The sequence below is a fragment of the Canis lupus genome, chromosome 1, assembly GCF_003254725.2.
Source record: "Canis lupus dingo isolate Sandy chromosome 1, ASM325472v2, whole genome shotgun sequence".
Classification (NCBI taxonomy): Eukaryota; Metazoa; Chordata; class Mammalia; order Carnivora; family Canidae; genus Canis; species Canis lupus.
In genome coordinates, this window is record NC_064243.1 from 2,782,739 (window position 1) to 2,795,562 (window position 12,824).

General features: G+C 48.2%; 1 protein-coding gene across 6 annotated transcripts in view; it reads right to left on the reverse strand.

Moving 5' to 3' along the window:
- Window positions 1–1,679: 1,679 nt before the first annotated feature.
- ZNF236 (zinc finger protein 236) overlaps window positions 1,680–12,824 on the reverse strand; it is a 104,070-nt gene continuing 92,925 nt past the window's right edge. For all 6 annotated transcript variants that reach the window (XM_025421968.2, XM_049111673.1, XM_049111668.1 and 3 more), the window contains 5 exons: window positions 11,417–11,548; window positions 9,133–9,330; window positions 7,173–7,302; window positions 4,941–5,117; window positions 1,680–4,183 (listed from right to left, as the gene is read on the reverse strand). In XM_025421968.2, the coding sequence (XP_025277753.1) occupies window positions 4,059–4,183; window positions 4,941–5,117; window positions 7,173–7,302; window positions 9,133–9,330; window positions 11,417–11,548 (762 nt within the window). In that variant the 3' untranslated portion in view covers window positions 1,680–4,058. The remainder of the gene's footprint in view (window positions 4,184–4,940; window positions 5,118–7,172; window positions 7,303–9,132; window positions 9,331–11,416; window positions 11,549–12,824) is intronic.

Below are 12,824 nucleotides of genomic sequence, written 5' to 3' on the forward strand. Positions count from 1 at the left end.
CTATTGCTCCTGCCACTGAATCTTTATTCTTAGTGCTTTAAGTACTTCATTCATCAACCATATGAGAAACTACCCCAACGCCTCTCTGTGAAGGACAGGTGGGTGAGACAGGGAGCACGGGCTCATCTGTGTGTGTGCGTGCGCATGCACACACACACACAAACACGCCCACGCCCACGAGAAGGGAGCCGTTTCACATGGGGTCAACGGTGACAAATAGGACACCTGGCTATAAACCTTACCAAGGCAAAGAAAATGTCTTTACTGGAGAATCACAGTGCTTCCAACCTTACAAAAATTCTGCCTGCAAGATGCAATTAGGTTTTTAAATGCTAATTTTCGTTAGAAGAAGGTAAAGATAAAAGACCCCGAATGTGAATGTAAGCACTTTTGAAATTCTATTCTAAAAACCCAAAACTCCTACATCACCTGAATAGAGATTAAGTGGCAAAAAAAGAAAAAAATCTAGATTACTTGTACAAAGTGCCTATTATATGCTTTCATCTCTGCCTCACTTCATATGGTCGATATGAGGAAAATAATAGATTAGCAATGATCGACGGATTTTTTTGGTGAGGGGGGGCCACAATATTGATTTTTGAAATAAACTGGAAAAAAAAAAAAGGCAAAAAGCAGGCATGAAAAGTCCCTAAAAATAATGCCCAGAAGAAAGCAGTCCTATTTATCTTACATATTTCCTTAAAAAGATGTTATGCACATTAATCTGAGGGATCATTTAACGTTAAAAATGTGTATCTTCATGAGTTACAGATATTTTTCAGCAAAAGGGGAAAGAACAGAGCTCTACTTATATTTTTAAAAAAATATTGTACCTGTGCTGACACGTGCATTTCTTGCACATAAATGTTACTCTGGAGTTTGGGAGATCAGAGACTGCTAGGTAATAATTGTAAGGCTCAAGTTCAATTTGCTTAGCGCAGGAGCAGGCAGGGGAGCACAGAACTGCCAGCTAACAACACGGGGCCCAGTGAAATGCTGCACCTGGATGAAACAGAAACTTGACCAGACAGGGGAGTCAGTCACGAAGACACAGGTTCCCGGTCGTCAGTACATCCTCAGAAGGTAAAGCACAGCCTGAGGGCCCCACACTGGGCTGCCAGGCAGGCAGGTGCACCTCTGAATCCCCGAGGGTCCCCCCTCCACCCCGTCCAAGCACTGAAGTATCGATGGAGGCAAGGAGACCTCAGAGTAGGGCACTTCCGCTGGCATTTCTAAGGGACGTTTTTATGTTATCTGGCGCCGTCTGTGTTCTCCAGTGGACGGAGTCCCACACCTCTAGAACCCCCGCCACCTCAACATTGCAAGCACTCTACCCTCGTTTTAAGTTTAGTAGGTGTGCAAAGGCAGCTCATCCTCTCAGCTCACTACAAAAGTGTAAGACAGTCGAGAACCTTGGAGCTGTACTCAAGATGCCCAGGGATCACTCCCAAGGGCCCATCACTCCCTGAGCACACACACAGAAGACGCCTGCCACTGACCCATGTCCTGACTTCAGACAGACCCTGCAAGGGTAAGTTTTCATCGTCTGGACATCACAGAGGCAAAGGAAAATATCATTAGAAGTTCTGCTCGGTTAAAAAATTATCTGAACTTGAAATTAGTTCATGTGCCAAATTATTATATGGTAAACATTTTTAAAAGAAAAAAATTAATCACACTTCCTAACTTCATTTTTTATTTATTATTATTCCAAAGCAGATATGCTAGGATGAGATAGTTCTAAAAATACAGTTATCTATTCTCAAAACCCTGGTTATGCAGGAGGCTAGAAATCTCGTCAGAAGACATTTATCAACCATTAAAATATAAAGATCAACCTGTATGCCACCAAAGGTTCAAGTGAAATTATGTCTTTACAAAACCTCATATTTTCAAGGAATGTTTTGCAAAGAAGCAGCTTTTTATAATTAGGAAGTAAATAAAAATAATATATTAATGTCTTGCGTTTGCCTACTAATAGTTAATAAATTGAGAAAACTCATAAAATGAATCATTGATCTTTTTTCTTTTTCTTTGACGAAAATAAAGGTAGGCTTTAGATTCACCTGGTAAGGCCTTAAGCAGGCAGTTCACCAATACAGTTCACTGAACTATGCTTTCTGTACAATTAGTAATTAAATAAACCCCTTTTAGAGACTGTCCTGAGAGATGACATTTAATGCTACAACCAAAATAAATAACCTAGCAAAAACAAAATTTTTTAAATTCCAATAATTTCAACTTTGGAGATATCTGTTCACCAAAATTAATCAACATTTCTAAAATATTTTAATACAAAATTATAAAAGAAAAGTGCATTAAAAGCAGAATCTTTAAAACTCTGGCACAATTACAATTATTCGGAATATATGGACTATAGCCAGGTAGGTACACACTGACATTCCAGGAAAACCTCAAGATATATAATAAGTCCAGTATCACAAGAATAAGTGAAATAAGGCTTTTTTTTCCTTAAAAAAATATACAATACACAAAGCAGTTTGGAAAAAAAAAGTAATATTATTTAACAGTTTTCTGACTTAAATATTTTCACATAACAAAAGTTTTTATATCACCATCAATATTACTTATGTACAGATGCCAAAAGTGAACAACAAAAAAATCAAAAGATGCCCTTTGAAAAAATAACAGTGAAAATGTCTTTCTTCAGGAATCTGAAATGAGCTCCTCTCTTAATATACAAAGTCCATACAATATTTATAATAAAACTGCTCTCTTCTGAAACCAGGGAGGCCATGAGACAAAATAAAGGCAATTATTTTTCAGGAAAAAAAAAAAAAAGCAAAACAACCCCACCTTTATGTTACAATGAAAAAGATACCCATTTATTAATATAATGAATACAATACTGATCTGAAGTGCTCGCGGGGAGGTAAAAACTCTGATGCTCACTCTGTAATCGGGACTAGTGCTTCTATTTACAAAATATACTGTTCAGCCACACAGAGGCCCATATATCTGTATATGTACATATGTATTTATATATAGAACATATAAATAATTGTGAAGGAGAAATTCACATGAAGTAAAGAACCTTCTGTCTTTGGAATGCTGTAGGAGCAACGCACACTCTGCCCGGCCCGGGCTGGGATTTGGTTTGGGACGTGTTCCATGTGGCACCATTGATGACAGTAAAGAGTTCCCTGAAATCAACCACACACCTGCCTCTGCATGAAGAGAGAATCGTGGGGCTCGGACGGAAACACTGCTTGCTTACCGGGTGGACGGGGCCACGGGTCCCCACTGTGTCCTCAGCGCTAGGACACAGTTCTGCTCTTTCCTGCTCACGATGTATGGCTTGTGCTTTCTGCAACCATCTCACCCGTGGACCTGCATCTGGATTTACGAAGCAAGTGCGGCCCTCCACCCCCATTCCATGGGGACCGTTTCATCCTCATGTGTGTCTGGTTTACAGCCCCCCCATTATGCCCCGATGCTGCATTCTTGTAGCTAATGGTTCAAGAATCGTAATGCAGAGAGAACTGGTCCAGCCATCTCTCCAGGTATTATATTAACTTATGGTAGACTAGAAAGAGTCAATTTCTAATTTCAAAATGCACAGAGAAAAGACATGGAAAACACTTCCCTGTGTGTTTTAACGTTTTTCTGAACTTCATGCACCTATTTTATGTTTGTTTTATAAGCTATGCTTCTTAGAACAGAAAGCATGAAGGAGAACCTACCTTACTTTTTCCATGTTAATGTTGGTCTTTGCTAATACAAAGAGGTCACACTATAGTGATAGTAAGATCCAGTTATTTCTTTTGTAACTAGATGTACTGGCCACCAACGAGACGGTAGGACTGCTGTAGTACCTGAGTTCAATGATTTGTAGACAAGTGACAACACGTGTTCACACTGCTCCCAGTTCTTTCCTATCAGTCTCTGAAAGACAATGATTCTTTAGATACTTTTATAGCTAAAAAACTAGTGTGGTTAACATTTTAACACTTGAAGCTTCAAGACAGAAATTCCGAGCGCTCCATTCTTCGCAACATCTAATTTCAGAAACAGCCTTGAGGGCAGGATGGGCCGCGTCAGAACACATTGGCCAGCGCTTGCCACTCGCTAGCGGACTCCTGCACCACCTCCTCCAGATGGAGGGTCCGGCTCAGCTCCTCAGCTCCGTGCTCCTGCTGCACCACGGGCTCCTGCAGATTTCCTGCAGCACAGACAAACATCAGGCGGAGTCTCAAACACTCAGCAGCACATGGGTATTCACGTTTAAATAAAGACAATCTAAATCGCAACCAAAAATTTCTAAATTGATTTGCTTTCCATCCCCAAGGTTAAAAGAATAACTTGAGATGCAGGTTAATAGTGTCGGTAGCAATTCCTGCTTTTTGAACATGAATAGACGCTGCCCTTGTAGCGGGGAACTCCTGCTTACAGCAGCACGAGGTCAGCGATAAGCGATTAATTAAGAGTGACAGCCAGACAACACACACAAAACCTAGCAGTATGCAGAGGTGAAGGAATAAACATCCCCTCCCATGAGAACCACCACCACCACCACCACCACCACTACCACCGGTCCCTCCCAGGCTCACGTCACTTGCAGACCACACTGTCCCAAAAACTAGGGAGTCATGCATACAGCAGCGGCTCCACCTGTGACCCCCACCAGCACCCAGTGCTGCCTGGATGAGGCAAGGGGCCTCCCCTGCCCTTTCCCACATGGACAGCGGCATCCCGAGATGCTGGGTGGGACATGGGAACCCCGCTCGGCCAGCAACAGTGCTGAGTGGGTGCCGTACCTGCCCTTTGAGCGTTGGGATGCACCGGCTCCACCGTCACCCAGAGCCAGCCCTTGTCCCAAGACCCTGCGGAGGGGCTGCACCACAGCCCACTCCTAGCACTTGCTCCACTGCCACGACCACCTGAAGGCCTGACCCCCGGCTGCACGGCGCACAGCTTACCGGTGTAGCTGTGTGCCCGCTTCATGTGGAGCTTCATGTTGCTCTTCTGGGTGAAGCCCATGATGCAGTAGTCACACTTGTAGGGCCGCTCCCCTGTGTGCTTCTTCATGTGCACCTGCAGGGCACTCTTCTGGTTGAAGGCTTTCTCACAGAGCGTGCAGTGGAATGGCCGCTCTCCTGGGGGTGGGTGGGGGCGGCACTCAGTGTCAGCACAGACCCAGAGCCCTGAGGGACGCACATGAGGTCACCGTCCTTCCATCCCTCCCACTGCTAACTCATGAGTTTCTAGCAAATCTGCCCCATGGTGAGACATAGAATAAAACCTTAATCCACAGCTACCGGAACTCCCAGAAATAAAAGTAGAGCCCCTATGCTTAAAATAGTGTTCCTAAAACACGTTGGGCAGTAAAGCAAACCCACACCAAGTACACGAGAATGTCATATCTACCTAATCACAAGTAATTTATCCAATATTTTCTAAAATGTCATTTTAATTCCTTTGATGTTGATACAGAAGCCCAAGAATGGAAGGGATGTTGCCCCTTGACTCCTGCCAGAAGCCCCACTCATCTCCCTGCTGCACACTCCCGGGCCTGCATTCTCTGACTTCCCCACACACTTGTCCCCTACCAAGTCCCCCTGGGCCCAGAAGGTTCTTTCCTGTTGACTCTGGACGGCTGCCGCCTGGCCAGGCACCTGCTCCCTTTTCCCATGTGGCTTCCCCAGACATGTCCACATGAAGCCCCATGTGGTTGCCCTGAGGACACCTGCTGTGCATCTTCCCCAGGTAAACCCCCTGTCACTCTGTCTGTCCCTCCATCCAGTGGCCAAGACACAGGAGGGCTTCCCACTGTCCCCCAAGGTGGCCCCGACACGTCCTGCCCCAATCCCAGGGCATGAGCACATGATAACAGCACGCCTGCACCTGTGTTCCTGTGCCTGGAGGACAAGGATGTCATAGATGTGGTTATGGCCACTGGTCAGAGAACCTGGGCTGAGTCACAGGGAGACTTTCAGAGCAGAGGGTCCTGTGGCTAAAGGCAGAAAGGGAGCTGCAGGGACCAAAGGCTGTGCAGGGGTCTTTGCAGGCTTGAAGGCGGCATGCACACAGAGGGGGTGCATCCCGGCCAGCGGCAAGCAGGGCCCAGAGCCATCTGCCATCTACGGGCTTCTCTAAACCTTCGGAGCGCCTAGCTTGTTCTAAGGGCAAACAGGAGTTTCTATCCCTTAAATCTGAGTAAATACATCAGAAGTACAGCATCGTTATCTTTCACTCAAAAGCTATTTGCCAAACACCTGGTTGGTGCTGGGTCTATGCTGACAATACAAGGAGGCCCGTGGGCCAGCCAGGGGCACTGGGGTCACAGAGGCCTCCTGGGGAAGGGGTCCAAGCTGACACCTGCAGGTGAGTCAGAGACGGCCAGGCCAAGGGAGATGGGGCCGAGGGGCCCAGCAGAGAGGATGCTCAGTGAGCAGAATCAGGACTCCAGAAGGCAGGCAGGTGTGAGACCCTGAGGGTCCCCAAGGCTGGCCGCCGCAGGGCAAGGGCCCACTGTGCAGCAGTGGGCGTGACGGCTCAGAGGACACCAGGGTCCCACCCCCAGGTGCTCAGACAGGAATCCGAGGGTCCATCTGCCAACCTCCCGCGGTTTCCGGCTGGCTCTGTGGACATGCAGGGCTGCTGGCTGGAGCGGAGGCAGGTCCCGCAGTGGGTCCTGAGGTGAGAGGCCACCACAGAGCCACAGAATGGGGTTGGGACAGTGGTGTCTCCACGTGAGCTGCAGTACGCCTTGAAGGGTGGCAGGCGTGGAGGGTGCAAGTGAGTTGTCAGGGAGCCGGACCAAGGGCAGATGGGTAAAGAGTTTAGGTCTTGGTGATCTTGGTTTGACAACACAACAGACCTGGGCAGGGTGGTGACAAGATGTAATAGGAGAAGAGGGACTGGTGTTCCCACAGTAGGAGGAGCTGGAAGTGGGGGGGACCCCGATACAGGCAAGGTCCCCAGAAGCCACGGCAGCCCTTGCCTAATGGTTCTACTGCCCACGGTCACCAAGGACACTGCAAAATCTTTTACTTGAAAAGTCAACATGATAAATTGATGAAAAATTAGGGGAAAAAACAGAATCTTGACGCTGGCTTTATAAATAACATATGACATCGTAAAATACGTTTTCTCACCAGCCCACCTCTGCTGCCAAGACCTGGACCTGGGAGCACACAGCTCACGGTTACCTGTGTGGATGCGGCTGTGCCGCTCCAGCTGGCTTGGCTTGGCGAACGCCTTTTCGCAGGTGTCACATTTAAACACTCTTGGCTTCTGGGAGCTCAATGAGGGGCCAGCTTGATGTGTCTGCATATGCTCCTGTTGAAGACCACACACAAAAGGAAGAAATACTCACGACCGTGGCAGAGCTCTGCAGACTCGCAACAGAGCTGCGACCATGGGAACCCCGGTGAGCAGTACAGTTGCTGAGGACCATGTGGGATGAGCATCCTCAGGGATTTAGTCGTGGGCGTGGGGCCCCTCACAACCCCGGGTACCAGCTGTGCGGCTCCCTCCCTCATTGCCAACGACCTTGATGGCTTTAGGAACACGGTCAGCTATCTGGTGGGAGGGTCATCAACTGAGTCTGTCTGGGTGCTTCTCATGACGAGACTGGGCTCTGGGCTGAGGCAGGTAAAGTGCTATTTCCATCCACCCGTGCGGACCGACCTCCAGCACAGGGCGCAGGCTGCACTCCAGGTGGTTCTAAGGTGGCCGCGGTCTCTCCGGCCCCCTCATACACCCTCCACAAGGAGGAGGAGATGACTCCGGGGCTCATAGCTAAGGAAGGGACGCCCCTGATGGCAGCGTCCACACAGACTGTCGGTCCTCGCTTCCTTACTTACTAATTTCTGCACTCAGTCACACTTCCATCGGGAAGGACTCAATGGTATTTATTTTGTACTGTGGGTTATAATGCAACACCACTTAATACATCTTCCTGCTGGAATTTTTCCAGCTCTGGCCATAGGGAGCTTTTCCTGTCGAGGGCTCTCGTGTGCCTTGGACGTGTCCCCGTCACTGCGAGTGGCACGGACTACCTACTTATCTCCTGACACAACTTCACCTCAGGATGTTCGTGGAGAAGTTATGCCTCATAGATAGAAATATATATTATTAAAAACATCTTTAAAATTTTTCTTTAATCATACAGCCTCTTTGAAAGGTTTCATGCTCTATTAGACAGTATTATCATAGCTATCATCTCAGCCCTCTCCACTGTGAGGGAAGCACTGTGAGGGAAGTGCTAAGCACTTTATATTCCTCAAAATAACCATAAAATCTAAGTATTAATGTCTTCATTTTACAAATTATAAAACTGAAGATGTGCAGGTTACGTGACCCAGCCAACGTCACAGAGATTCTAAGTATTAGGGTCAGATTCAGACAGGGACCAGGCAGGGGAAGCCACACACACATCTCCCTTTGCAAGATTTTGCTTCAGTTTGTTTAGAAAACAAACAAGGCATCCTCTTTTCAGAAAACATGGCAGAGAAAGAGGGGAGGCGCAGAAACTGGACACACATCAGGAGGGCAGAAGTCTAGGTGCTGTTGTACAGGAAGGCGGGGATCCATCATGGGCTACTTAATGGTCAGATGATGACAATTTTGGTTACAAGGCGCACTGGCTGGGGAGCCTTGGGGCCGCCTCCACCAAGCAGGCCACCTGACCACCCTGGAACTCACTTCCCAGGCCCTTCCTCTTCCCCCTCCCTAATGTGTGCACGTCCCGGAGTTCATCTGGCCACTCTCACAGCATGCAGACCTCTGCACCCTGTCTCAAGGGGGTGCTGACCCAGCTGGTGCGGTGTCCCCAGGCCCCTGTGGGAAGTCCTGCCAAGTGTGGGCCCCAGGGCAAGGGGCATTCCTGCTTCCCCCCAGCCTGGCCCGTAGGTATTTTCACCATCTGCCACTCTGAGGGTGTAAGTCACATGGGACACGCGTCAGAACCGCACATAAACATAACTGCTCACCTGTACACCCAGCAGACCTGTTAAAACTAAAATCTCACTGACTTCCTCCAAACCACAGAAAAATCTGTTACTCTTTCCCTTCTGTGAGCATGACTCAGGACTTCTAACAGATCACACACCCTCCAGTGAAGGTCTCTAACCCTGGAGCCCACTGCCAGGCCAGAGTAGAGCTTACCTTGAGGTGCGTGGCACGCTTGAAGGCCTTCCTGCACACAGGACACACATGGATGCGCTCGCGGCCATGCACCTCCTTGCTGTGGTGCAGCAGCAGGGCTGCCGATGCAAATGTGCGGCCGCACTCCAAGCACTGGTGCAGCCGGCCCTCCTTCTCAGGTGGCCCTCCTGGTGCCAGGCTGGCCGATACATCAGTTACCTGCAGCAGGTTGGAAAGCCCGGACTTTACTCAGTGGCTGCGGTTTGCAAAGGGACAAATGACAAGATGACAGAGACACACCATGCAGGTGCACCCGGCCCATGGCACTTTCATCCCAGGAAAGGCCAGCGGGGTGGGGGCAACAGCCTCGGATCAGATGGGCAGACCCGGCTCTGGCATTACTATCCTGGCTGCTCCAGCCCTGTGTCCTCATCTGATAAACAGTCATTGCTGACACCACCTCCCTTTTGGGGCTGGGGTGGGGCTCCAGGAGCTGATGGATACCGGGTGCTGAGAGCGATACCCGGCTCACAGCATGCACTAAGTGCGGTGGGTAGTAGGTTAGCTTAGACAAAAGTAAAGGACATGACCCCCAAAATGCTACTGCTATGGATGAAGATCGTTTCTCAGCAAACTGCGGTATAAGTCATACTTAGCAGAAGGTGTGTTACTTCTTGATTGCATGAAAGCATTTCCCCAAACTTTGAATCACAACCAATTACATTTTCAAATCATTTTAATGGGATGCCATTAACACCCTGAAAACAAATAAAGCAGGAGTTTGTGACTGAGCTTTTACAAATAGGAGTCTAGTTTTGCAGATAAAAACTTGTACATGATAACTTAATGAAAGAAAATTATAAATAGTTATAATGAAAATTGATGGGATTTGTCAACATTTTTAACCTAGTTTATTAAGTACTTTCTCATAATTTTATGATATATAGAAAGGGATAAAACTTAAGAATATTTAATAAAAGATTTCTACAAAGTGCTCTAAGATCATTAACATATGCTATAATAATAAAAAAAGGAATTTAATAAAAAAAGGAATAAAACCAAAAAGCTCAGAAGCACAAAAGTGACGCAGTCATGTCATATGCCATGAAGTGGGTATTATTCTGTGATGCTTGTGTCAGGTATAGTGTGTCTACATGTGAGGGTCTGTGTGTACAAAGCCAAGAAACCACAAACACATGAAACTATGTGTTCAGTTCAGCATGTAAAATATATTTCTTGTGAGTCAAAAGAAAGTCTGAAAGGCACAGGAACAAATGCATCAGGCTGCTCAATAACTGCAGGTGTAAACCACGTGATTAAAGCAGGCAACACACAGCCAGGCGCATGGGCTAAAGCCGGAGGCCGGGGCTAGGGCTCTCCAGGGGTGCTCGCAGCGCCCCCAGCAGCTACCCTGATGGAACGCCGTCCAGCAGCTGCCCTGATGGAACGCCGTGAACGCTCGGTGCCTGTGTCCCTCCGCTGTGCCCGCAAGTCCACCAGCTTGCTCCGAGTCCTCTAGGCACTGCCGGGGCTGAGGGTCCCTGAGCCAAGTGTGCTAAAGTGACACAACTGACCTTCCGCTGGATGAGCTTCGGCTGGAGGAGACTCCCTGTGCTGATCTCATTTCTTTATAAAGAAGGAGGCCTCATCCCATGGAAAGACCAGTGAGTAATTTCCCTGAAACTCATTTGCTCAAACTGCACAGAACATAGGACCGCTCAGAGTCAGTAACTACTTACTATCTGTAATTTACCGCTAACTCTGAAAAGCTTTAAGGAAGAAGTTTTTAGACTCTTCTATATTTACAACTATCATTTACTAAATGTTCTAAACCCTCAAAACATGCACCTTAAGGAAAAAGGTAGTCAAATGACAAACAGGCCACACACACACACATGCGTGTATATGAAAAATGTACAACCAGACCTAGAAGAATCAGCAGAGGTATTACAAGAAAACCCTCAAAAAGAACTAAACGCAAATCAAAGGCCACATGAAGTCTGATCAGCAGGCAAACAGAAGGAGACACTAGTAACTTTAAAACTAGCCTCACACATGACTGGTTTCTATATCTTATTTTGTGGCATGAAAACCTCATCGCAGCAAACCACAAACCGTGGACTGTCAGTGTCGGTATCCACCATTGGACACGGGCTGTCCCCAGGCCCAGTGCAGCTCAAGACCTACTCTTCACCCCCACTGGGCCAGAGATGCCCTCCAGGGGTGGTCCCCAGCTCCCTGAGCCCTCCCTCAACCCATGTTCCCTAAACCCGCAAACGAGTGTGAATGCACGTGCACAGCATACCTGGTAGGCGATTTCCTCACACGCAGCAGCGGAGGGCTGTGGAGTGTGGCTCACCAAGATGACCTGCGGCGAACCTGCTCCCCCCTGGCCTGAGAGCGAGGGGTCGGTGAGTAAGGCTGGGAACTGCTGGCCCTGCAAAGACAGACTGCTTCAGAAGGCGTAACGTTATCAAACCCAGTGGTGACCTCAGTTACCACTTGTGGTGCAGTTACTGTGGACAGTGGGCAGGTCCTCAGGGAAGTTCACCACAGAAGCACCCCGTGACCCAGCATGGCATCCCCAGGCACCTGCTCCAGACACATGAAACCCAGACACATGAAAATGCTCAAAAATAATATCCCCTCCAACGCTCGCGCTCTTCACAGTGGCTGCAGAGGGGGAAACAACCCAAATATCCATTAGCTGGTGAGGGATGTGCAAAGTGAGGCACGTCTGTGTGGCGGAACACTATTCAGTTGAAGGAAAGCACTGGTGTACGGCACGAGCCACAGCACGGATGAGCTCGACGACAGGATGCCAAGTGAGGCGGGCTGGCCACAGACCACATGCTGTGGGCTTCCACGGATGTGAAATGCTCAGGACAGGCGGGTCTACAGACACAGGGTGGCTGTCAGGGGCCTGGGGCTGAGGGACGGACCACTAACCACTCACGGTGCCACGTGTCCTTTAAGGGTGAGGAAATGTTCCAAAACTAGATGTGCTCACGGGTGCACAGCTCTGTAAATAGACTAAAGACCATTAAATTGTATACTTTCAATAAACGGGTGGCCACTATGGTAGGTACAGTATATCTCAACAAAGTTGTAAATGTACATACAAAGAACACTTACTTGTTCAAAAACGCACACTCAGTTTTGCTATGCATACAAACTACTTTGAGTCTTACTCCCACTCCAGCCTACCGTATCTCACTACTGACCATGAATCTGAGACAAAAAGGGAGAATGAAAGAGTGGGGGGTGGGCCAGGGGCATGCACACAGGGACAGCTGGGCCGACCACAGGCCTCAATGCCAAGCCACACAAACTCAGTACCCATACAATGTGTACTGCAAGCCAGCGCACTTTACACGTGATCAGAACACGCACGTGAAACACAAAGATGTGAAGGGCCAACATCAACACACAGGTAGGGAGGCAAGGACAGCAAGGATGCTTTGGTCATAAGGCACATGGCCCATATCACTGGTGCCCCTGGCTGAGAGAGCGGGTGTTCCTCGCGTCTTCGGGGCATGCTGAGCTCGATGGGGCAGATAAGCCTGGAAGAGGTGCAGGACTGAGAAGTATTTAAAGAATTTCAGGTCCACTTCTCATGGGAAAGATACTGTGGTACGCAGACAGGGACAGAGAGGCCATGGGATGGAACACAGGGCACAATATACATTTACAAGGACAGTATCGTGGATTCT